Here is a 21,632-nt window from a genome sequence, read left to right as displayed (position 1 = left end):
TCCAGCCCCTCCTGCCTCCTGCCCAGCCCCTCCTGCCTCCTGTCCACCCCTCCTGCCTCCTGCCCAGCCCCTCCTGCCTCCTGTCCACCCCTCCTCCCTCCTGTCCACCCCTCCTGTCTCCTGTCCACCCTTCCTGCCTCCTGTCCACCCCTCCTGCCTCCTGCCCACCCCTCCTCCCTCCTGTCCACCCCTTCTACCTCCTGCCCAGCCCCTCCTGCCTCCTGCCCAGCCCTCCTGCCTCCTGTCCACCCCTCCTGCCTCCTGTCCACCCCTCCTGCCTCCTGTCCACCCCTCCTACCTCCTGCCCAGCCCCTCCTGCCTCCTGCCCAGCCCCTCCTGCCTCCTTCCCACCCCTCCTCCCTCCTGTCCACCCCTCCTGCCTCCTGTCCACCCCTCCTGCCTCCTGCCCAGGCCCTCCTGCCTCCTGTCCACCCCTCCTGCCTCCTGCCCAGGCCCTCCTGCCTCCTGTCCACCCCTCCTCCCTCCTGTCCACCCCTCCTGCCTCCTGCCCAGCCTGCCCGCCCCCTGAGCGCCTGCCCGCCCATGGATGAATGAAATGAAAGCGTGCTCCACCTACCCACACACCTTGGCAGAGGTGCGCTCCACACGCGGCGGCCCCCGCCCTGGCAGGTCAGCTTGGTGGCTCCTTCCAGGCGGTACCCGGGGAAGCAGGAGAAGGTCAGCGCATCGCCCACTCCGAAGCGGAAGCCGATCCTGCGGCTGAAGGCAGGCACCCCCGGGTCGTCACAGGGCTCCAGGTCGTACTCTGGGGGGACAGGAGGAGAGACGCGCTCAGCGAAGGACACAGGCGCAGGCCCATGGCGGCCCGCAGGCGCCAGGCAGGGCCCGTGCCCTGGCCTCGCGTCTCTGCTGTGGCCTCGTGGAGACCCGCCAGGCAGAGAGCCAAGAGGAGCAGAGAGGCTGCCCACACCCCGCGGGGCCCTCCTGGGGAGAGGAAGTAGAAACCTCCATGACTTTTCAGGGGCAGGACCTGCGAAGTTAGTTGAGAAGAATGGGCACCTGGGCTGTGTCCAGAGGGTGGGCAGACGCCAGGAGCCCACGTTTTCCTGGTTCTCCCCAGCGGCACCTCGGGGCCACCCGGCCTGCCGGCTGAGCCCAACAGGCCAGGGAGGCCAGGTGAGCACGGGAAGGGGGAGGCTGCCCGTCCTGGGTCTGCCAGGGCCACAAAGAGGGGAGGACGCGGAGGGTCAGCTGAGAGGGCACGGCCGGCAGGGCAGGCCCGGCCAGTCCTCTGGGGGGCTGGGGAGCAAGCTTGGCCTTAGCCCCTGGATATGCAGTGCCATCTTTTCAGTCTCCTGACTCCCGTTTCCCACTGGATTTGACTAAGGACACCTGAGGTCCGTCTGCAGTGCTCTCCACTTCTGCCCCCTGTTGCTTCTGCTCCCTAATTGGTCAAAGGCATGGAGAATTCCACATGCATTCATTCATGGCACCTGGAGCACCACACTGGCCTGCAGGCTGTGGAGACCATGTCGTGGGGACCCCTCGACAAGTAGGAAATGCTGAAGAAAACAAGCTTTAGCCCAGCACGTTTCCCCAAAGATTTATACTGCCGATTAAAGTCACATCTTTTGGCTGTCATTTTTTTGGTAACAACTGAAAAGTGTCACATAAGGAGACGATAATGTGATATTCATTTTTTTGTTTGTTTTCAATTTCTCATCTCAGTTGCTCTGTCATACAGCACACACAGGCTAAGGGATCCAAAGGCCTATTGCTAGCCGTGTGCTGAGAGCGATGGGACAGAGAGCAGAGGGGCCAAAGCTATAAACCTCCCAGAGCCGGGAGAAGCCCCACACTTGTCCCAGTGGTAGAAAAGAAAAGAAGTGTAAGCGGGGGCGGGCGGGGGGAGAGAGGGAGGGAGAGAGAGAGAGAGAGAGAGAGAGAGAGAGAGAGAGAGAGAGAGAGAGAGAGAGAGAGAGGGAGGGAGGGAGGGAGGGAGGGAGGGAGAGAGAGAGAGTGTTTAGGGATTCCTGTCAAGAAGGGTTAAGTCTTGGATATATTAAGTAGTCAATTCCATGATTACTGCAGATTTACAGTAAATTTTCAAGAAATCAAGTAATCTGAGCTAGAGGCTCCTCATACAGAAGGAAAAATTATCCACCAATCTCAAGTAAATGGCACTTGGTCAAAATTAAGAGAAAACCTTCTACAGAATATTGTTAAAAGACAATATGTCATTTCAAACAATAAGATGACCACAGAGTTCTGTGGCCCATTAAGTTCCTATTGTCTGAGATTGAAGAGTAGAGCTGGCAGTTAAGAGACGCTGCGGCCGACACAGCCCGTCTGTCAGCGTGCTGTCCCATGCGCCATCACGCGTGCGCCCCGCCATGAGGTTCTCCGTGCTGAGAGCTTCTTCACCCCAGGGTGTGTGTCTGGCCATCAGGCAGCGGGCCCTCCGGACACGGCCCCTGAGCGTGCCCACTGTTGTACAGGGCTTCCTCAGAGCTGGGAGGCCAGAGAAGAAAGGAGGGAGAAGTGGCTTCGAGGAAATGCAGTTTTATTTCTGATGCTGCAAGAGCGAGAACCATAAAATACCACAGGACACCATGGCATTCCTGGTGCCAGACAGGTGTCCTGGCACGCTGTGTCCTGCACCTCGCAGCTCGGACATCTGCCTGCAATCTCACGCACACGCACACAGACAGGGAGAGAGGATGGGAGAGGAGAACGCAGACAGACAGACAGCCCAGGGTGGTCACCAGAGAAGTAGTGTAAACGAGTCCCATACCCGAAAACGTGATGTTGAAGCCCTCGTAGGAGATGGAAAAGTCTGAGATGAAGCGAAGCTGGGCCGTGAAGTTCCCAAACAAACCGGCCTTGATGGTGTGAGGCAGGACGGAGCCTGTGAGCCGGGCCACGGGCTCCGAGAAGCTTCCGTCCTCTGTGATCAGCAAGTAGTCGTGGGAGCTCTCCAGGTGAAAGGTGTGGAAGACCATCTGCACTCCTGGGGGAGAGGGGGAGAGGGAGGGAGGAGGGAGGAGCAGGGAGAGGAGGGGAGGGGGAAGAGGAGGGAGAGGGGGCAGAGGCAGAAGGGTGAACCCAGCTGCCCCACGTGGAAACCTTCCTCCCCCCAGGGCTGGAGATGGCCCCGCGTCAGTCTCCCTAGGCCCTGGCCAGTGTTCCCAATCTGCATCTTGTGCACGAAATTCAAAGGTTCCTCCACTCCACCCCCTGCCAGTGCCATGGGTCCAGGTGGCCAGAGGCCACTGGAAGATGCAAATATCTGTGACTGCTTTATAATACCGTATACTTAAAACTCAAGGCACGTGCAGAGCACAGACTGCTAGTAAAAATTAATGTTTACACAACTGTTTCTTTTATCTATTGTTTAATTGATATTCACATGTTTTCTTATCGAAGCCCAGCTTCTTATCATTACACCTGATTTCCAATTTTTTTTTTAAATTCTCTTTTGGTTTCTTTTAACTTCCAAGTTTATTTCTATCAGCATCCAAACAGCAAGTTATCTGACAGAGAACAGAATCTACTCGTGCTTGTAGCTCAAATAATATAAAGACCCATTCCTTCCAACATCACATGTAAAATAGCAAGGAAAAGCTTGAGTACATCTGAGCAAATCAGTCATCCGTCTAGAGGGTTCACTGTTCCTCCCTCTGGCGAGCTTTCCACGTGAGATTCTGTGTGCGCGTGGGAGACCCGCGTCTCCTCCGTCTTACCCTTGCCGTGAGAGACTTCAATGGTCCAGGTGCAGTTGAGAGAGTTGGGGTAGAAGTCCGGAAACCCAGGGGAGAGGATGGTTCCACTCTTGCCCTGGATGTAGCCGCCACACAGGGCTGAAACGGCAGGGCAGAGGGTGAGCATCTTACAGTGACCTGGGGGCAGAGTTTCACCAGGGCTCCCAGTTTGTGCAGGAGCTAACACTCCTGCCTGCACACGCGCGCCAACTGAAACGGGGCGCTCCTTTTTCTTATAGCTGTTACATGCTGGCTACAAGCATGCATCCACTGTGGACACCGAACGTAGAAGGAAGCCCAGCAGAACAAACCAGAACTCAAGCAAAGAAGCATCTGAATGCCCCAGCAGTGCCTCAGTAGCTAGGATTACAGGAATGAGCCAAAGTGCCAGGCTGAAAGCCTGCATTTTTAAGGAAAAGGGAATTTGATACAAAGAGAACTGAATTTCAAGCCAGGGAGAGGAGAGGAAAGAATAAAATCCTGGACTTTCCTTTTAGTGTCTGTATGGATCTCAATTAGATTCAAATTTGGGCTAGTTTGTTTCCATGGCAGCTACCAATTTAGCCACTGATAATTTGAATTACATGAAGCTATTCCTTCATATATTTTGGGTTCTTTCTGGGTGATGATATACGCAGTAGCGTAATTTTTGATACTCACTTTTCTATTTTTATTACCTACCCATCCTCATCTAGGGCCCAACTGAGCCTATCAAGAATTCCTTGAAAGGAAGATTCACATGTTGAGAAAGGACAGAGAGAACACATTCAAGATTTCTCCTTTTTTCTTTTCTTTTTTTTTGCAATTCTGGAGCTTGAACTCATGGCTTGGGCGCTGTTTTGAGTTTTCTCAAGGCCAGTGTCTACCACTTGAGCCATAGCACCATTTCCAGCTTTTTTCTGTGTATGTGGTATCAAGGAATCGAACTCAGGGCTTCGTACATGTTAGGCAAGCACTCTACACTAGGCCACGCTCCCGACCCCAACATTTCCCCCTTTCTTGTTCTAAGTCTCTCCACCAAGCCTCCAGTTTTGCTTTGGCCACAACTTGACGCCTTTTGTCCACCAGGCCCTTCACTCAACACCATTTATGGAGGACGACGGGGATGGGGCCTTCCTGGAACTTTGACCCCTTACCTCCACCCCACAGGCTCCTCCTCAGACCCCTTCCCACAGCTCCTATGGAGAGATTCATCTTGACTTGGGTCCTTTCCGGACTGGACTGTAGCTTCCTTTGATTTCTCTATACTTAGTCAATTTTTCTGCATCTAATTAAGCATTTGCTTCTTCTTGTGATTTTTTAAAAATATCTCCCCCACCATACTGATAGAATATAACATGCTAGCTTCGTGGCTAGCAATAAAAGTTTATTTGTAGAAAGAATAAACAGCTTACAAAAATGTGCATTTAATGAAAAAAATTCAAAGTGTTCTTGCATTTGTCCCCTACCAAGTTAAAAGGGAGAAATTTATCATACTATTTACTTTATTCATAACTTGAATGACTGATTCCTAAGTATTGAAAACTGTGCTGAGCACTGCTGAAGAAACGTGAAAGGGCTGGACAGGGTTTACCTTCTTCACTTCAATCTAAAATATCAGTGCTAATTCTATTCTTGGGGTAAAGTCGTAGAGATTTAAATAGTCTGTTGATGAATGGTTTGTTGCCATGAAGTCCCATGAGATTCAGGGGTGGCTGAGACATGAGAGGTCAGGAATGATTTAAGTGAACATTTTCTTTGTGACTAATGGAGGCTCTCATATCAGCCTGGAAAATCTGAAATGTGAAGCTATGCCAACAATTTTAACCATAAATTCATCATTCTTCAAAGGACATTTCCATACTGCAAAGGACACAGCAATGTTCCTAATCCTCTTAGCGATTCAACGTTCAAATCTGCATGAATTCAAGTCAGAAGGCAGCAGCAAACGCTTACATTAAGAGTCCTCACTGGAGACCCCTCCCTGCATGCCCCACCAATGGCCCCTCCCACTGCCTTGCAAAGTGGACTGAGCTCTTTTGGAGGGGGCAGGGCTGACAGCCCAGCTCCCCTCCCTCCCTTCTCCTCCCTCCCCTCCCCTCCTTTCCCCTCCCTCCCTTCCCTTCCCCTCCCTGCCCCTTTCCTCCTCCCTTCTCCTCCCTCCCCTCCCCTCCCCTCCTTTCCCCTCCCTCCCTTCCCTTCCCCTCCCTGCCCCTTTCCTCCTCCCTTCTCCTCCCTCCCCTCCCCTCCCCTCCTTTCCCCTCCCTCTCTTCCCTTCCCCTCCCTGCCCCTTTCCTCCTCCCTTCTCCTCCCTCCCCTCCCCTCCCCTCCCCTCCTTTCCCCTCCCTCCCTTCTCTTCCCCTCCCTGCCCCTTTCCTCCTCTCTTCTCCTCCCCTCCCCTCTCCTTTCCTCCCCACACTTCCAGTTCCATTCAAAGCACACTGAGCTCATGCCAGCTCCCAGCTCCTAACTCCCCTCCCCACCCTCCCTTCCCTAATCATGACGCCTCTGTTCACTGAACACAGGCCTCACCCTGTCCACAGGCCTCACCCTGTCCACAGCCCTCTCCCTACCACAGCCCTCTCCCTGTCCACAGCCCTCTCCCTACCACAGCCCTCTCCCTGTCCACAGCCCTCTCCCTACCACAGCCCTCTCCCTACCACAGCCCTCTCCCTGTCCACAGCCCTCTCTCTGTCCACAGCCCTCTCCCCGTCCACAGCCCTCTCCCTGTCCACAGCCCTCTCCCTGTCCACAGCCCTCTCCCTGTCCACAGCCCTCACCCTGTCCACCTCCCTCTCCCTGTCCACAGCCATCTCTCTGTCCACAGCCCTCTCCCTGTCCACAGCCCTCTCTCTGTCCACAGCCCTCTCCCTGTCCACAGCCCTCTCTCTGTCCACAGCCCTCTCCCTGTCCACAGCCCTCTCCCTGTCCACAGCCCTCTCCCTGTCCACAGCCCTCACCTGTCCACCTCCCTCTCCCTGTCCACAGCCCTCTCTCTGTCCACAGCCCTCTCCCTGTCCACAGCCCTCTCCCTGTCCACAGCCCTCTCCCTGTCCACAGCCCTCTCTCTGTCCACAGCCCTCTCCCTGTCCACAGCCCTCTCCCTGTCCACAGCCCTCTCCCTGTCCACAGCCCTCACCTGTCCACCTCCCTCTCCCTGTCCACAGCCCTCTCTCTGTCCACAGCCCTCTCCCTGTCCACAGCCCTCTCCCTGTCCACAGCCCTCTCCCTGTCCACAGCCCTCTCTCTGTCCACAGCCCTCTCCCTGTCCACAGCCCTCTCTCTGTCCACAGCCCTCTCCCTGTCCACCTCCCTCTCCCTGTCCACAGCCCTCTCCTTGTCCACAGCCCTCTCCCTGTCCACAGCCCTCTCCCTACCACAGCCCTCTCCCTGTCCACAGCCCTCTCTCTGTCCACAGCCCTCTCCCTGTCCACCTCCCTCTCCCTGTCCACAGCCCTCTCCCTGTCCACAGCCCTCTCTCTGTCCACCTCCCTCCCTCTGTCCACAGCCCTCTCCCTGTCCACAGGCCTCACCCTGTCCACAGCCCTCTCCCTACCACAGCCCTCTCCCCGTCCACAGCCCTCTCCCCGTCCACAGCCCTCTCCCTGTCCACCTCCCTCTCCCTGTCCACGGCCCTCTCCCTGTCCACGGCCCTCTCCCTGTCCACGGCCCTCTCCCTGTCCACGGCCCTCTCTCTGTCCACCTCCCTCTCCCTGTCCACAGCCCTCTCCCTGTCCACAGCCCTCTCCCTGTCCACAGCCCTCTCCCTGTCCACCTCCCTCTCCCTGTCCACAGCCCTCTCCCTGTCCACAGCCCTCTCCCCGTCCACAGCCCTCTCCCCGTCCACAGCCCTCTCCCCGTCCACAGCCCTCTCCCTGTCCACAGCCCTCTCCCTGTCCACGGCCCTCTCCCTGTCCACGGCCCTCTCTCTGTCCACCTCCCTCTCCCTGTCCACAGCCCTCTCCCTGTCCACAGCCCTCTCCCTGTCCACAGCCCTTTCCCTGTCCACAGCCCTCTCCCTACCACAGCCCTCTCCCTGTCCACAGCCCTCTCTCTGTCCACAGCCCTCTCCCTGTCCACCTCCCTCTCCCTGTCCACAGCCCTCTCCCTGTCCACAGCCCTCTCTCTGTCCACCTCCCTCTCTCTGTCCACAGCCCTCTCCCTGTCCACAGGCCTCACCCTGTCCACAGCCCTCTCCCTACCACAGCCCTCTCTCCGTCCACAGCCCTCTCCCTGTCTACCTCCCTCTCCCTGTCCACAGCCCTCTCCCTGTCCACAGGCCTCACCCTGTCCACAGCCCTCTCCCTACCACAGCCCTCTCCCCGTCCACAGCCCTCTCCCTGTCTACCTCCCTCTCCCTGTCCACAGCCCTCTCCCTGTCCACAGCCCTCACCCTGTCCACCTCCCTCTCCCTGTCCACAGCCCTCTCTCTGTCCACAGCCCTCTCCCTGTCCACAGCCCTCTCCCTGTCCACAGCCCTCTCCCTGTCCACGGCCCTCTCCCTGTCCACAGCCCTCTCCCTGTCCACAGCCCTCACCCTGTCCACCTCCCTCTCCCTGTCCACAGCCCTCTCTCTGTCCACAGCCCTCTCCCTGTCCACAGCCCTCTCCCTGTCCACAGCCCTCTCCCTGTCCACAGCCCTCTCCCTGTCCACAGCCCTCTCCCTGTCCACGGCCCTCTCCCTGTCCACGGCCCTCTCTCTGTCCACCTCCCTCTCCCTGTCCACAGCCCTCTCCCTGTCCACAGCCCTCTCCCTGTCCACAGCCCTTTCCCTGTCCACAGCCCTCTCCCTACCACAGCCCTCTCCCTGTCCACAGCCCTCTCTCTGTCCACAGCCCTCTCCCTGTCCACCTCCCTCTCCCTGTCCACAGCCCTCTCCCTGTCCACAGCCCTCTCTCTGTCCACCTCCCTCTCTCTGTCCACAGCCCTCTCCCTGTCCACAGGCCTCACCCTGTCCACAGCCCTCTCCCTACCACAGCCCTCTCCCCGTCCACAGCCCTCTCCCTGTCCACAGCCCTCTCCCTGTCCACAGCCCTTTCCCTGTCCACAGCCCTCTCCCTACCACAGCCCTCTCCCTGTCCACAGCCCTCTCCCTGTCCACAGCCCTCTCCCTGTCCACCTCCCTCTCCCTGTCCACAGCCCTCTCCCTGTCCACAGCCCTCTCTCTGTCCACCTCCCTCTCCCTGTCCACAGCCCTCTCCCTACCACAGCCCTCTCCCCGTCCACAGCCCTCTCCCTGTCCACAGCCCTCTCCCTGTCCACAGCCCTTTCCCTGTCCACAGCCCTCTCCCTACCACAGCCCTCTCCCTGTCCACAGCCCTCTCTCTGTCCACAGCCCTCTCCCTGTCCACAGCCCTCTCCCTACCACAGCCCTCTCCCCGTCCACAGCCCTCTCCCTGTCCACAGCCCTCTCCCTGTCCACAGCCCTCTCCCTACCACAGCCCTCTCCCTGTCCACAGCCCTCTCCCTGTCCACCTCCCTCTCCCTGTCCACAGCCCTCTCCCTACCACAGCCCTCTCCCCGTCCACAGCCCTCTCCCTGTCCACAGCCCTCTCCCTCTCCACAGCCCTTTCCCTGTCCACAGCCCTCTCCCTACCACAGCCCTCTCCCTGTCCACAGCCCTCTCTCTGTCCACAGCCCTCTCCCTGTCCACCTCCCTCTCCCTGTCCACCTCCCTCTCCCTGTCCACAGCCCTCTCCCTGTCCACAGCCCTCTCCCTGTCCACAGGCCTCACCCTGTCCACAGCCCTCTCCCTACCACAGCCCTCTCCCCGTCCACAGCCCTCTCCCTGTCCACCTCCCTCTCCCTGTCCACAGCCCTCTCCCTGTCCACAGCCCTCTCCCTGTCCACAGCCCTCTCCCTGTCCACAGCCCTCTCCCTGTCCACAGCCCTCTCCCTGTCCACAGCCCTCTCCCTGTCCACAGCCCTCTCTCTGTCCACAGCCCTCTCCCTGTCCGTAGCCCTCTCCCTGTCCACAGCCCTCTCCCTGTCCACGGCCCTCACCCTGTCCACAGCCCTCTCCCTGTCCACAGCCCTCTCCCTGTCCATAGCCCTCTCCCTGTCCACAGCCCTCTCCCTGTCCACAGCCCTCTCCCTGTCCATAGCCCTCTCCCTGTCCACAGCCCTCTCCCTGTCCATAGCCCTCTCCCTGTCCACAGCCCTCTCTCTGTCCACAGCCCTCTCCCTGTCCACAGCCCTCTCCCTGTCCACAGCCCTCTCCCTGTCCACAGCCCTCTCCCTGACCATGGCTGCTCCCCATGTCCTCACTCTTTACCCTTGTGTTTCCAACCCTCCCCGCAGGCGGGCGGCAATGTCTCCCTTGGGCCTGGGTTTGCCCTGTGGCTAACAGCATCTGGCTTCCAGACTGCTCAGATTGCACTGGACACGTCCCGGGTGTGGGGACAAGCAAGTCCTCCAGCTGCCTTGGCACACTTGCTCTTCTAGAAGAGGTCTAAGAGGGCAGGCGTGCACAGGTGAGCCCAGCGGGCTCACCCAGCGTTTCCCAGGCCCTGGCTCAGGGCCAGGTGACCCAGCTCGGTGCCCACCAGCTGGTCCTGCGTTCCTGCGCTCCTGTCATGGGCCTGCGACTTCTGACCTCCTGGCCTGCCACTGGTGCCGGTCTGTTCTGAACCTCCTCCTGCACCAGTTACTGTCGGGGTTGGTCTCTGGTGCAAAGGTCAAAGGCTTTAAGTGGTCTTCAACTATGCACAGTTGTTCTAAAACCACTGTTTCTTCTACCATTGCTTCAAAGACGTCAAAGAGTTTAATCAAGAGACGTGTAATATCTGGACAGAAATCGCTATACAGATTAGAAAACTATAGAAAATTTTAAAAAATGTACATATGTCATATAATTTCCATTTGTAGATTTAATTTCTGTATTTTATATGGAAATGATATTATGTTGTGATTATATAGTTTAACTCCAAATGTAGATTTTTGGAAAATACTATAAATGACATGTATATCCATGTGTGTGTATATATGTATATGCATATATGTAAGACTGAGCCATCCAGTATCACAATAATAAAGCATATTATTTATCTGAGATTTGCAGAAGCAGATCTCTGTAAGATGTCTGCAGAGACCAATGGAAAATCTCCAGGAGGCTTGTGAGCCCAGTGTGAGGGCACTGGGAGAGGGAATAGTTCGAGGGAGGGAAGGCAGGCAGACAAGACAGACTGATAAGACAGACAGGTGAAACAGCAGACAGATGAGACAGGCAGGCCTATTCCACCCCTGGACGTGGACCAGAGTCACGTCCTGAGCCTCTGTGTCCAGATTTGACTCTGATTCCACACTAGATTAGCAGTAAATGCCTTCTGTAGAGAGCCGCACAGAGCCAGCTCTGCGCGCTTCCTGTAAGGTTGAAGAACAGTGCATCATTTCCCTCTCTCAATTCCGAATGGTCATAGCTGCTAGTACAGAGAGACACTTCCACCAGCCAACCCTGGGCGAGCCATGGCGTAAGGCCTGTGACTTTTCAGAGAGGAGGCACAGCGCAGTCGCCTGGCCTCTCCTTGCCCGCCCGCCCGCACACCCCACCGCCCCCACCCACCGTCGCAGCTGGGGAGGGCGTGGTTCCACTGGTGGTTCTGCTCGCAGAAGAGCGGTGCCTCGTCACTCAGCGTGTATCCGGGGTCACAGCTGAAGGTCACCGTGGCACGGAGGCCGAAGTCGCTGCCATGCCGATGGCCGTTCACGGGGATTCCAGGGTCCAGGCAGGAGTCGGACTCCAGAGTCACACCTGGACACAGAGAGACGAGTTACAGGACGCCTCGCTACCGCTGTCTGACCGGGATTCATCCCAGTGGAGAGCTGACGGTGAGCTGTTTGCTGAACGCATGGCAACCCAAGAGCGCAACACAAAACAGTACTGCAGAGTGGAGAAATTCACACTGTTACGCCATCTACCCAGAGCAGACAACCTTGAGCCACTCATTGGCCTCTGGATTTTCCTTCTTTCCCACTGGAAAATCAGTGAGCTGTCCAAAGAAGCCTAAGGTTTCTTCCTGTTTCCTCTCTGCATCCCTCCCCCACTCCTTCGGTTCATGCTCTATGTCATAGTTAGATTGGGCATTCATACTGTCATTTTCAATGTTGTACACACACGCCCAGTCGTGTACACACGCGATGGGATTCAACATCACAATAGGGCCACTGTTCTAAAAGTGCCTCCCCAGATCCGCGTGACTTAAAAATCTGCACGTAAAGGGTAAGGTTGAGTTTTTAGGTCACATCAATATAACAAGTTCTCTCTATGCTTTAGCTCAGGGCCTGGGCACTGTCCTTGAGCTCTTTTACACAAGTCTAGTGCTCTACCACTTTGAGCCACAGCTCGACTTCTGATTTTTGAGTGGTTGAGTGGAGCACAGAGTCTGGTGGGGACTTTTCTGCCTGGGCGGCCTTTGAACCACAGTCCACAGATCTCAGCCTCCTGAGTAGCTCAGATCACAGTGTGAGCCACCAGCACCTAGTGAAGAATGCTTTACTGCTGCACATTTCCTTTTCTAGAGTAGTTTTTCTGTGAAATGATAAAGCAGGAGCGAATAATGCGAATACCATTGAACTATTGATACAGAGCGGCAAAGTGCCGCTGCCATTGTGATTCCACTCTCAGTGAGAGTCATGACTTTCTCCGTGATGTCTGAGAGCTTAATAAAAACCACACAGCGCTTTTCAAACTTTCAAGTCCCCTGTAGTGGTCCCTCGAGATGCTATCTCTCGTCACTGGCTGCACTGTGTCCGAGGCTTGGGAGTGAGGCGACTGCTGAATAAGCCTTCCTCCTGAAACACAAACTCAAGGGAGGGTCTCTGAATAACAAGCAGTCACTGGTGCTCTTTCCTATCCAGTAGAATAAAATGTGGCCAAGAGGGCAGAGGAGGAGGCGGTGCCCGAGCTACAATTAAGAAGCCACGTGACCAGAGGACACCCAGGTCCTGCCATCATCTGCTCCCGGCACTCACTGAGGGCTGAGAGGGCTCTTGGTTATTCATGCAGGGTCCTGGCCAAGGCGATGCCGGTCCACCCTACAGGCTGGGCAGGTGGAGAATGAATGCAGCACTCCATCCCTTGGGCCAGTGTGCTGAATTGCCAACAAAAGTGGGCAGCAAGACGAAAGGCTCTGCTTGCAGGCAGGCGCTGTGCCCAGCTGCACCTCTCACCACCCACCCGTGTGGCCCTGCTCTGAGCGGGAGCCTCCTGACGCCCCTGCCCGCACACCCACTCTGGCGATCCCAGGGTCCTCTGACTCATCCGCCCAGGTTCCTCTACCCTCGGGCGGCCTGGGAGCTCCTTCCGCTTGGAGAAGGCTTCTGCACGCAGAGGGCCACAGGCTGCGCGTGTCATGATGACCCCGGGCTCCGCAGGCAGCACAGACAACACGAACACGAGTGTGTCCGCAACCTTTTCAAAGGGAAACCTGGTACGGCCATGCAGAGAAGACAAGGAAAGGCTCACCACTCCCTTTTTCCAGGAAGTATCTTTCAAAGCCCTAGTTGAAGTCCTTGAAAACCATACACAACCTCCAACTAGCAATAGCTGGCAGACATGGATTGTGGCAACACCCGTGCCCTGGCTGGAGCTCCCGGCAGCAAGCGGCATGAGGCCACTGGGTGCTCAGCCTGGAGTCCGCCCACTCGGTGCTCTTCCTCCTCACAGCTTCACTGACCCCCACACCCAAGCCCACTTCAGAGTCAGCCCGGAGAAAAGGCCTCACTCCCCAGCCTCCTGGGCTTGGGCTCAGGGCCTGAGCACTGTCCTTGGACTTTCTCACGGCTAGAGCTCTACCACTGGAGCCACAGCACCACATACAGCCTTTTCTATGTATGTGGTACCTAGGAATCACCGGGGTCTTCCTGTGTGCTAGGCCAGCACTCTACCACTGGGCCAAACTCCCGGCCCCAAATCACTTCATTTCTTCAGATATTTTTTGTAGAATCACTCTTGCATACAATGTGAAAATAATATATTAATGATCCGCATCTAACATGACATTGATCAGTTATAATCCAAGCTTTTTAAGAGAAAGACAATTAGACAAAACCAAACTGTAGAACTTTAAAAATTTCTCTTCCTGGGGATTAAACTCAGGGACTCATGCTCGCTCCGTCACTTGTGCCCCTCCCCCTCTCAGATTAGATTAAATTGTCTGGACCGGCCGTGGCCTTGGAATGTGTTTCTCCTGCTTTCTTCACCCTGGTTAGGCATGCATCACTACGCCTGACCCTGAAGCATGGAAATGACACAAATGCAGCAATACGTTTAATCATGAACCCTCTGGATGAGGTACCATTTCCAGACTTGCCCTAACAAGATGATGGAAATTTAAAGTGGGCAGCTAGCCAGGAGGGGGATGGGAGGGGCGCGGGGTGTGGACCAGGGGCAACAAGAACCATGAGCGCTCACCGCTGAGACACACCGCCAATTAACTCGGAAGATGGGCCAGCAAGGCTCCAAGAAAGCTTAGAGAATTCCCTTTCCTGACAACTCAAGGAAATGCATGGGCTGATGGATCTTATTGTGACTAGACTAATACTTAAGTTCTCGTTCAACTGTTTTTAGTTGAAGCCTAAAGCCTTTGTAAACCAGGTGCCAATGTGTGTGCCGTTTAAGAACAAAGCCGCATGTTTACTTTGCGTGCATCCCGTGTGGAGCTCACCTCAGTGGCTCCTGTGTAAGCGGGCCTGGAAGCTGCCGGTCTCTATAAAAGCCCAATTTAAGGCTACAGTGCTGCTTATCGAGTGGTTTATAGGAGTCTCCCTTTTTACAGGCCCAGGAGGGTGCCAGAGGGAAGCTAGCAGGCTCCTCTACAGATGCAGGCATGCGTTGAGGCTCCCTCAGGCGGGGTAGGTAGTTACCGAGACCCCAGGGGAGCCCCTGCCTCCTCCTAGCTCTCCTCGGTCTCTGCGTAGCAAAGACACTGAGAAGCCCATCACCTGTGGCCCATCGCACACCTTATGGCAGGGACAAGTACACCGGGGCACTGTCTCCTTCGTCCTGGCCATAAGGATCACATCTGTGCCCCCAGAAAACAGTTGTGCCCCTGTGCACACACGTGTGGCCACCAGGCATAGACTACCCGAAACACTCCTTTAAACCACGCAGCGGGCAGATCGCCCAGTAGGCTGTGCCATTAGGATATGGTCACCTCTCTCCATTCTTCACCTGCTCTTCAAACGATGCCCCCTAAAGCCCTTCTGAGCACTGTGCTCTAAAATTAATTCTGAAGACTATGAAAAAGAAAGGTAAAGAAAGAGGTGAAATCTAGACTGTTGGTAGGGCCCACTCATTCAATTGTGAGGCAGTGTGTTAGTGTAATGTGCATGTGTGTGCGTGTGTGCATGTGTGTGCATGTGTGAGCATGTGTGAGCATGTGTGCGTGTGTGTATGTGTGTATATGTGTGTGCATGTGTGTGCATCTGTGCATGCGTGTAATTGTGTGTGCGTACATGTGTGTATGTGTGTGCATGTGTGAGCATGTGTGTGCATGTGTGTGCATGTGTGAGCATTGTGCGTGTGTGCATGTGTGTATATGTGTATGTGTGTGCATGTGTGTGTGTGCATCTGTGCATGTGTATATGTGTGTGTGCATGTGTGTGTTCATGTGTACATGTGTGTGCATGTGTGCGTGTGTGTGGAGAGAGAGAGAAATACTAAAATGACCAAAAGAGCAACCACCAGAAGTCTGCAAATCAAGGTAAGTCCCGCCCTTGAGTCTGCTCTGCAAAGGAAGAATTGCCACAGACGCATGGCATTTGCTTTGCTTCTGCTTGACTCGGGCTCCCACCTGGCGCTCAGGCACAACGCCTTTCAACCCGATTCCACTGTGCTTTGCATCAATACCAAATGGCATCCCAACCCGATGACTAACTGGCTGACAGGGCCGGCGGGAGACAGGCGCACTCCCCCTCGGCCGCACACCAGGCGCGGGGACTCACTCTCGTAGTGGATGAGGAAGCCCACGCTGGAGCGGCTGCTGTCGGTGGTGAAGAGGAGGCACATGTAGTTGCCGGTGCTGATGAGGAACTGGGGGGCCTGCGTGCCGTGGTACTCCCCGATCAGCGGAGACGAGCTGGCCCGCCCATCCCGCACCTCCAGAGTGTCGTAATTGACTTCCGTCTGGAATCTGCACAAAGGGGTATCAGACACAGGAGCCAATCGGGGCAGTGTTAGACCTCAGACTTCCCACAGTGCTGCCATCCTTTGGTTAGGACCATAATACAATGCACGTCTATGCAAATGAAGAGAGAGAGAGAGAGAGAGAGAGAGAGAGAGAGAGAGAGAGAGAGAGAGAGAGAGAGAGAGAGAGAGAGAGACAGACACACAGAAAGTGACAGACAGACTTACAAACATATAGATACAGACAGACAGACAGACAGACAGATAATAAAATTGGGGGATATGTTTTCTGTTTTCCTAGAAGTAGAAACACATTCCAAACTTCTCCATCTTATGTAAAACTATTTTGTATCTTTCCAGATGCGAATGTGACTTTTAGCTTGGAATCAAGCACACTGCGATAACCAATGTAGCCAGATAGGACAGAGACGTAGAGACCACCTGCAATTAGTGAATAATAAGTGCTTCTACACTTTCACAGCTTGTCTGCGTGCCTTCGCCTCTCCCAGGATCGTAGACACCGTGACGTGGGCACGGTGCAGGAAGGCGAGCTCTCAGATCTTTCAAGGCAAGGGTGACTTCCTAGCACCTCAGCACGATGCCTTTTCTGCTCACATGATCTCCACTGGGACCAGTTAACTGAGTGAACTGCTACTTCAGAAACCAAGAAAGCCTTGAGGCTTTGGAGAAGTTAGAAGTGCCTAACTTTCCAGGTGCCTCTCCAAAACCTCGCCTGTCATTGCATTTCCACCACATTGCTGCTACGGGACCCGGGTGCCTGATGGCTCTGTCCGGGCGTGTAGATGGTTTTCTAAATGCACCATCTCATCCTCTAAGAGCTAACCATGGTTTCAAGGTCTACTGTGCCCGCTGGGGACAGCCAAAGCATAGTCAGCCTATGACTCACTCCCATAGTGAGCCAAGACTCCGTGGATGCCTGGACTGGGACCTCAGCTGGATGCAGAGCTCCACTGACCAGAGAGAAGCCAGGGTGCAGACGTGAGCTTGTGAGCGTGAGCGGCAGGTGGCACAGCCATGTCCCGCCTTGCTGTCAGTCAGTGACTCTCCCCTGGGGCAGATGACCACAAGTCCCTATTTAATTCTTTCCTTCCGCAGCAGGGAAGCCAAAGCACACGCTGCACAATGGAACCTAATACTGCTGCCACTGCCCAGGCCCTGTGTGGAGGAGCAGCTGGCTTGGCATTTGCATGGTACCTGTTGCTCTACAGACTCTGCGATAACCTGATGTGCGAGTGCACACTCCAGAGCTTGGCATATGGGAAGCCAATCTTATTAGTGATCTCACACTAACGCAGTCCTCTCCTTCTTCTGAGGGACACCCAGGAGAGATTATGAGTCAATGACAACAGCCATGAGGCTTCCAAGAGCTCTGAGCAGCAGACAACTCCACCTGCCGTCACACATGCCCAGCCTGACACATCTCATGCCACAACCCCTTCTGCATGGAATTGCAATCTGTACACAGCACACACCCTCTGAGAGTGTCAGCCCTGGGCCAGGCATGAAATATTAGAAAGAATAACACAGCAATAAATTAATCTTTAGAGAAAGTACATTTGCTGTAAAAAATAAAAACACTCATCTAAAAACATCACATATTCACATATGCAAGGTATGTGATGTGGAAATTCACAAAATACCTCTGTGAAATAATATTGAAAGAACCAGATTAAGAAAAATTTTAACATGTATCCTCTTCAACTAGTTGAGAGAGACAAAAGTGCTAACTGACCCTGAAAAGGGAAATGAGAAGGCACCATTTCTACTAAGTGATTTAAATTTGATAGCTTCTGCTGGGAACTTGGTGTTCTGTATCTCACTCTTATCCTGAAAATCATAAAAATTAAAAAAAAACCTGAAAACCAAATCTAATAAACTGCTTTGTTAAATGGCACCTCCTTGGTACAACTGGGTAAAGATAATAATAAAAAAGAAAAAATGTAAAAAGAAAAGAAAATCTAATATATTAAACATTTAAACTGGAGTCACTCACCAATATGTATGAACCAAACCAAATCTTTGCCTTAGTTTGGAAGGAGTATCCTACTGGGAATTAGTATCACCCAACAGAGGTGAGAACAATTACGTCAAATAAAAATAATCATTAAAGAGGACTCAAGCCTCGCTGGAAACGTTCGTGTGTGGATATTAACAATGATTATGAAGTGAGTAAGGGATGAAAAGGAAATGGCACAGTGGTGTTTGCGTTTCCTGAGTTTAGGCCAGAGGAAGGCGGGCCCAGGGAAATCCAGTGGTGCCGGAGACCTCTTATGGTGCATAGCACAAGGTTTGTTCCATAACCACCAACAAAATGTTCTTAGTTGTCAATCATCCAGTCCATGTAAATGTTGACACCAGTGGCAGAGCAATTTAGCACCAAGAGCTCAAATGGCATTCTTACATTTGCAGGGAATAGAAAGGAAAAGATCAAAGCCACTCGGAAACAGGGTCCCAGCCATAGCACAACTGGCAGGCCAGAAAGAGCTGGTCTGCCTCCTGTGTCCACCTGCTCACTTGCTCAGAGGCTCCCTTGGGGAGCCAAGAGGCACTGACTCCTCTAGGAAGCCTCGGAGATTGGGGGCAGCTGAGGAGGGGAAGAGCTTGACTTACCTATCAAATGTTATTTTGATGGAATGTCCCGGTTTTGCTTCAATGATCCACTCACAACTTAAGGAATCTCTGTAATACCCGGGCCATCCAGGGGGCAGAATGACTCCACTGGGCGCTGTCAGGTGCCCTCCGCAAGGAGCTGAGCAAGACACAAACTCCCGTCAGGCAAACTGAGCAGAGGAAGACACGGGAAGCAGCTCAGCGGACAACACGCCCGCTTCCGCCTTTGTGGACTTGACGCATTTTCTGTATTAAAGCCCACTTCCTCCTCGGAAACCACACTTCCTGAAAGCAGCACCTGTAGTTGATGTCCCTGCTGCTATTGTCAACCCAGCTTATCAGACTCCTGTCTCCTGTGCTAAATGACCTTCAGTGGTGACCTCTGTACCCTGCAATGTCCTGAGATCAACGTCCTGAGATCTTACATGCATTTGGAATTCGATGGACTTCTCTTATCGTACGCAGCCCTGAGCCGGGGCACGGCGCACCCAGCAGGTTAGGGGTAGGAGACAGACGGCGAGGGCCACAGCATGCTGGGACCCAGAAAATTCTATCAGAATAAATAGCACACTTTTAGCTTAACAATTACACCTAGATGAGCTCCTCATTCTTTAGGAAAATAATTTCTCTCTGATGGGTCTAAAACCCCGTAACGTTCCTACTTGTTCCTTCAAGTAGAGTTTGTCTGAGCAGTGTGAACTCACACTTGCTTTGCCTGGCTGTTACAAAGGTGAGGCTTTCACTGGTTTCATAGTCTGGACTCTGTTTCTTTGCTAGTTTAGTCTTTTTACGTTTCCCAGCTGTGTGTATTAAGGTCATTTATTTCAAGTTCTCATGTGGGAGACCTGTGAGATGTATAGTTTCCCCACGGCCTTGTTTTGGCTGGTTCACATTTTTCTTCATAGAAAGAAGACTTTTCCTGTGGTCCCAGGTAGTAGAAGAACTAACACTGGAATTTTTCTTCAGCAGACACTTAACTAAAATGGGCCCTTTGGGTTTAGATTTGTTTTTGTAGCTCTGTTCTTATTAAACACTGTATGAGCTAGATTTTTTTCAGTTTATTGAGGTGGCCAATGATACACTTGATTTTTACACCGACTCTGGAGCAAACACTAAACGCCCATCCTTCAGTCTGCCTTGTGGTTGGAATTGCGTCTTTTCAATCCTTGGATGCTCTGCAGGTTGGACTTGCATTTCTGCTCAGCGAGTCCTGGGCCGGGGTCTCGTCCGCCACATTGCCTGTGTGTTTCCTGCCTCTCTGAGGCTCGCCGCCCTTGGGTCCTAGCAGAAACATCTTTAGGGTGCTTCGTCGGGAACGTTTCGCAGTGGTCTCCTTTGCTAACCAAAGGTGGCGGTCTTCCGGGTGATGGATGGGGGATTATCTGCTACTTTTATGGGGCCGTTTTCCTTTCATCTGACCTCTGGCTCCCTGTCACCAGCCTGCTCACCAGTCCTTTCCCCCGGGGTCCTCCCGAGGCCTCTGCTTACACGAAGCTCACCACACAACTGCAGACAGAGACCGCAGAGAGGAGCCACAGAGGAGGCCAGAATCACGGCGGATGAGAGCAGAGGCTGGCCACGCCATCTCAGGGAAGCACGTGTGTTGTGCTGTCAGGAGGGGCACATTTGGTTCAAGAGGTAGTTATAAACACAATTAACTGTAGACCCTTACCAGTTATCCCGTGTACTAGTAATAAAGAATCAAGGCTCTGTATGTCAACTTTATACTAACAAAAAACTAAAACAAAACATCAAAGTTATCCATCTAGTCATATCTGTAACATTCAAAATGCAAAAATGATGCATTTGAAATACATAAACAAAATATAAAATTGTATTTTTTTTGCACTACAGTTTTCCATCTGGATCTCGTATGGCTGCTGAGCCAAGTGGCTGTGGCAGGTTGTGGAAGAAGCTACAACACGCTTGTGCACTGTAACTCAGCCGGACAATGAGAAGACAGGACCTGGTTGTACCTTCAGAATCGGTGAGCGACTCTGGAGGTCAGGCCGGGCGGGTCGAGGTGTGAGACACCCTCACCCATCCACGAGGCTTCTGACTTAGTTCCGTGCACATTGGTTCTGCTCAGCCCTGCCGGAGGCCGTGGGTTGGGGTGTTAGGTCAGCACGCTGCACGTAGTGGGGACGTCCCAAGCGTGCGGACCTTTTCTGATTACTTATTAAAAGAGAAATTGTGCTACAGCTGGAGCCTTGACAAGCAGTTGCCCATCCCCGAATTCCACTAGTGTGACAAAATAAATAAATGAGTACATGTTGCCTTGGACAACTGAGAAAAAGAAAAGTTATTACCACGATCAACATTTTAGCATGCAGCATTTTTTTCTTGTTTCAGCATTATCATGATACTAACACATTAAAATGCCTTGGTATTTTAATACCTCATAAGTACTTCATATTTATAAGCTTATATATTCTCTATCAGATTTTTATATCTATGTTTTTTCAAACAATTCTAGCACCTATTTCATGTTATGATCTGACATACAACTATATTATATCTGCCCAACTATTCCTCCTCTGCTATTTAATCTCAGTTTTATCCAACTCTGCTCTTATGAATACCGTGGAAAGCATTTATGAACAAATATATTTTCAAATTTGTTCTAATATTTCATGATATGAACCTTAAATGTGTAATTCAAGGCTCAAAAACAAGGAACAATTAACATCTCAATATAAATTTTTATTATGATACTGTGATTTTTATATGCATGGCCAAGAATGCTGGCTTTATAAATTACTTTGTTAATGAGATATTTCTTAGCGTATTTGAATTTTTATCAGGCATAGTGATAAGGGCTCTGAATAACTTCTCTTTTTGAATTTGTGTTTCTTTGGTATTGACTGGAAATAAGGTTGAAAAGATTTTCTTAGCTCATTGGAATGAAAAGTTAGGGAAGATATGAGTATTCCAAAACATTTAGGAAATAAGCAATAGTTGACGGCCACAGATTTTTCTCTGCAAATGTCTTCTCCCCCTCTTATTAGGTGGGTATTTACACTAGTTATTATGATCAATGCAAAATGGTGAAGAATGGCCTTGCTGCTGTGTGCTGGGCTCTGCCTGCTCAGCCCACATTACCGGCCACAGCCTGTGGCCCAGAGCATGGGCCCATGGCTGGGTTTGGGGATCAGGGTGAGCAGTATTATAGAATA

General features: G+C 53.0%; 1 protein-coding gene across 1 annotated transcript in view; it reads right to left on the bottom strand.

Moving 5' to 3' along the window:
* Csmd1 (CUB and Sushi multiple domains 1) overlaps positions 1-21,632 on the bottom strand; it is a 705,832-nt gene that overhangs the window by 152,693 nt on the left and 531,507 nt on the right. Inside the window, exons 16-21 of the mRNA XM_090353740.1 lie at positions 18,457-18,595; positions 15,645-15,832; positions 11,263-11,451; positions 3,705-3,821; positions 2,756-2,971; positions 578-766 (exon numbers count right to left, since the gene is read on the bottom strand). Of these exons, the coding sequence (XP_090209866.1) occupies positions 578-766; positions 2,756-2,971; positions 3,705-3,821; positions 11,263-11,451; positions 15,645-15,832; positions 18,457-18,595 (1,038 nt within the window). The remainder of the gene's footprint in view (positions 1-577; positions 767-2,755; positions 2,972-3,704; positions 3,822-11,262; positions 11,452-15,644; positions 15,833-18,456; positions 18,596-21,632) is intronic.

This window comes from Megascapheus bottae, chromosome 20, assembly GCF_031878675.1.
Source record: "Megascapheus bottae isolate mThoBot1 chromosome 20, mThoBot2.hap1, whole genome shotgun sequence".
NCBI classification, from domain to species: Eukaryota; Metazoa; Chordata; class Mammalia; order Rodentia; family Geomyidae; genus Megascapheus; species Megascapheus bottae.
The sequence above is the reverse complement of the archived record's forward strand: the minus strand, read 5'-3'. Positions and strand labels throughout refer to the sequence as shown.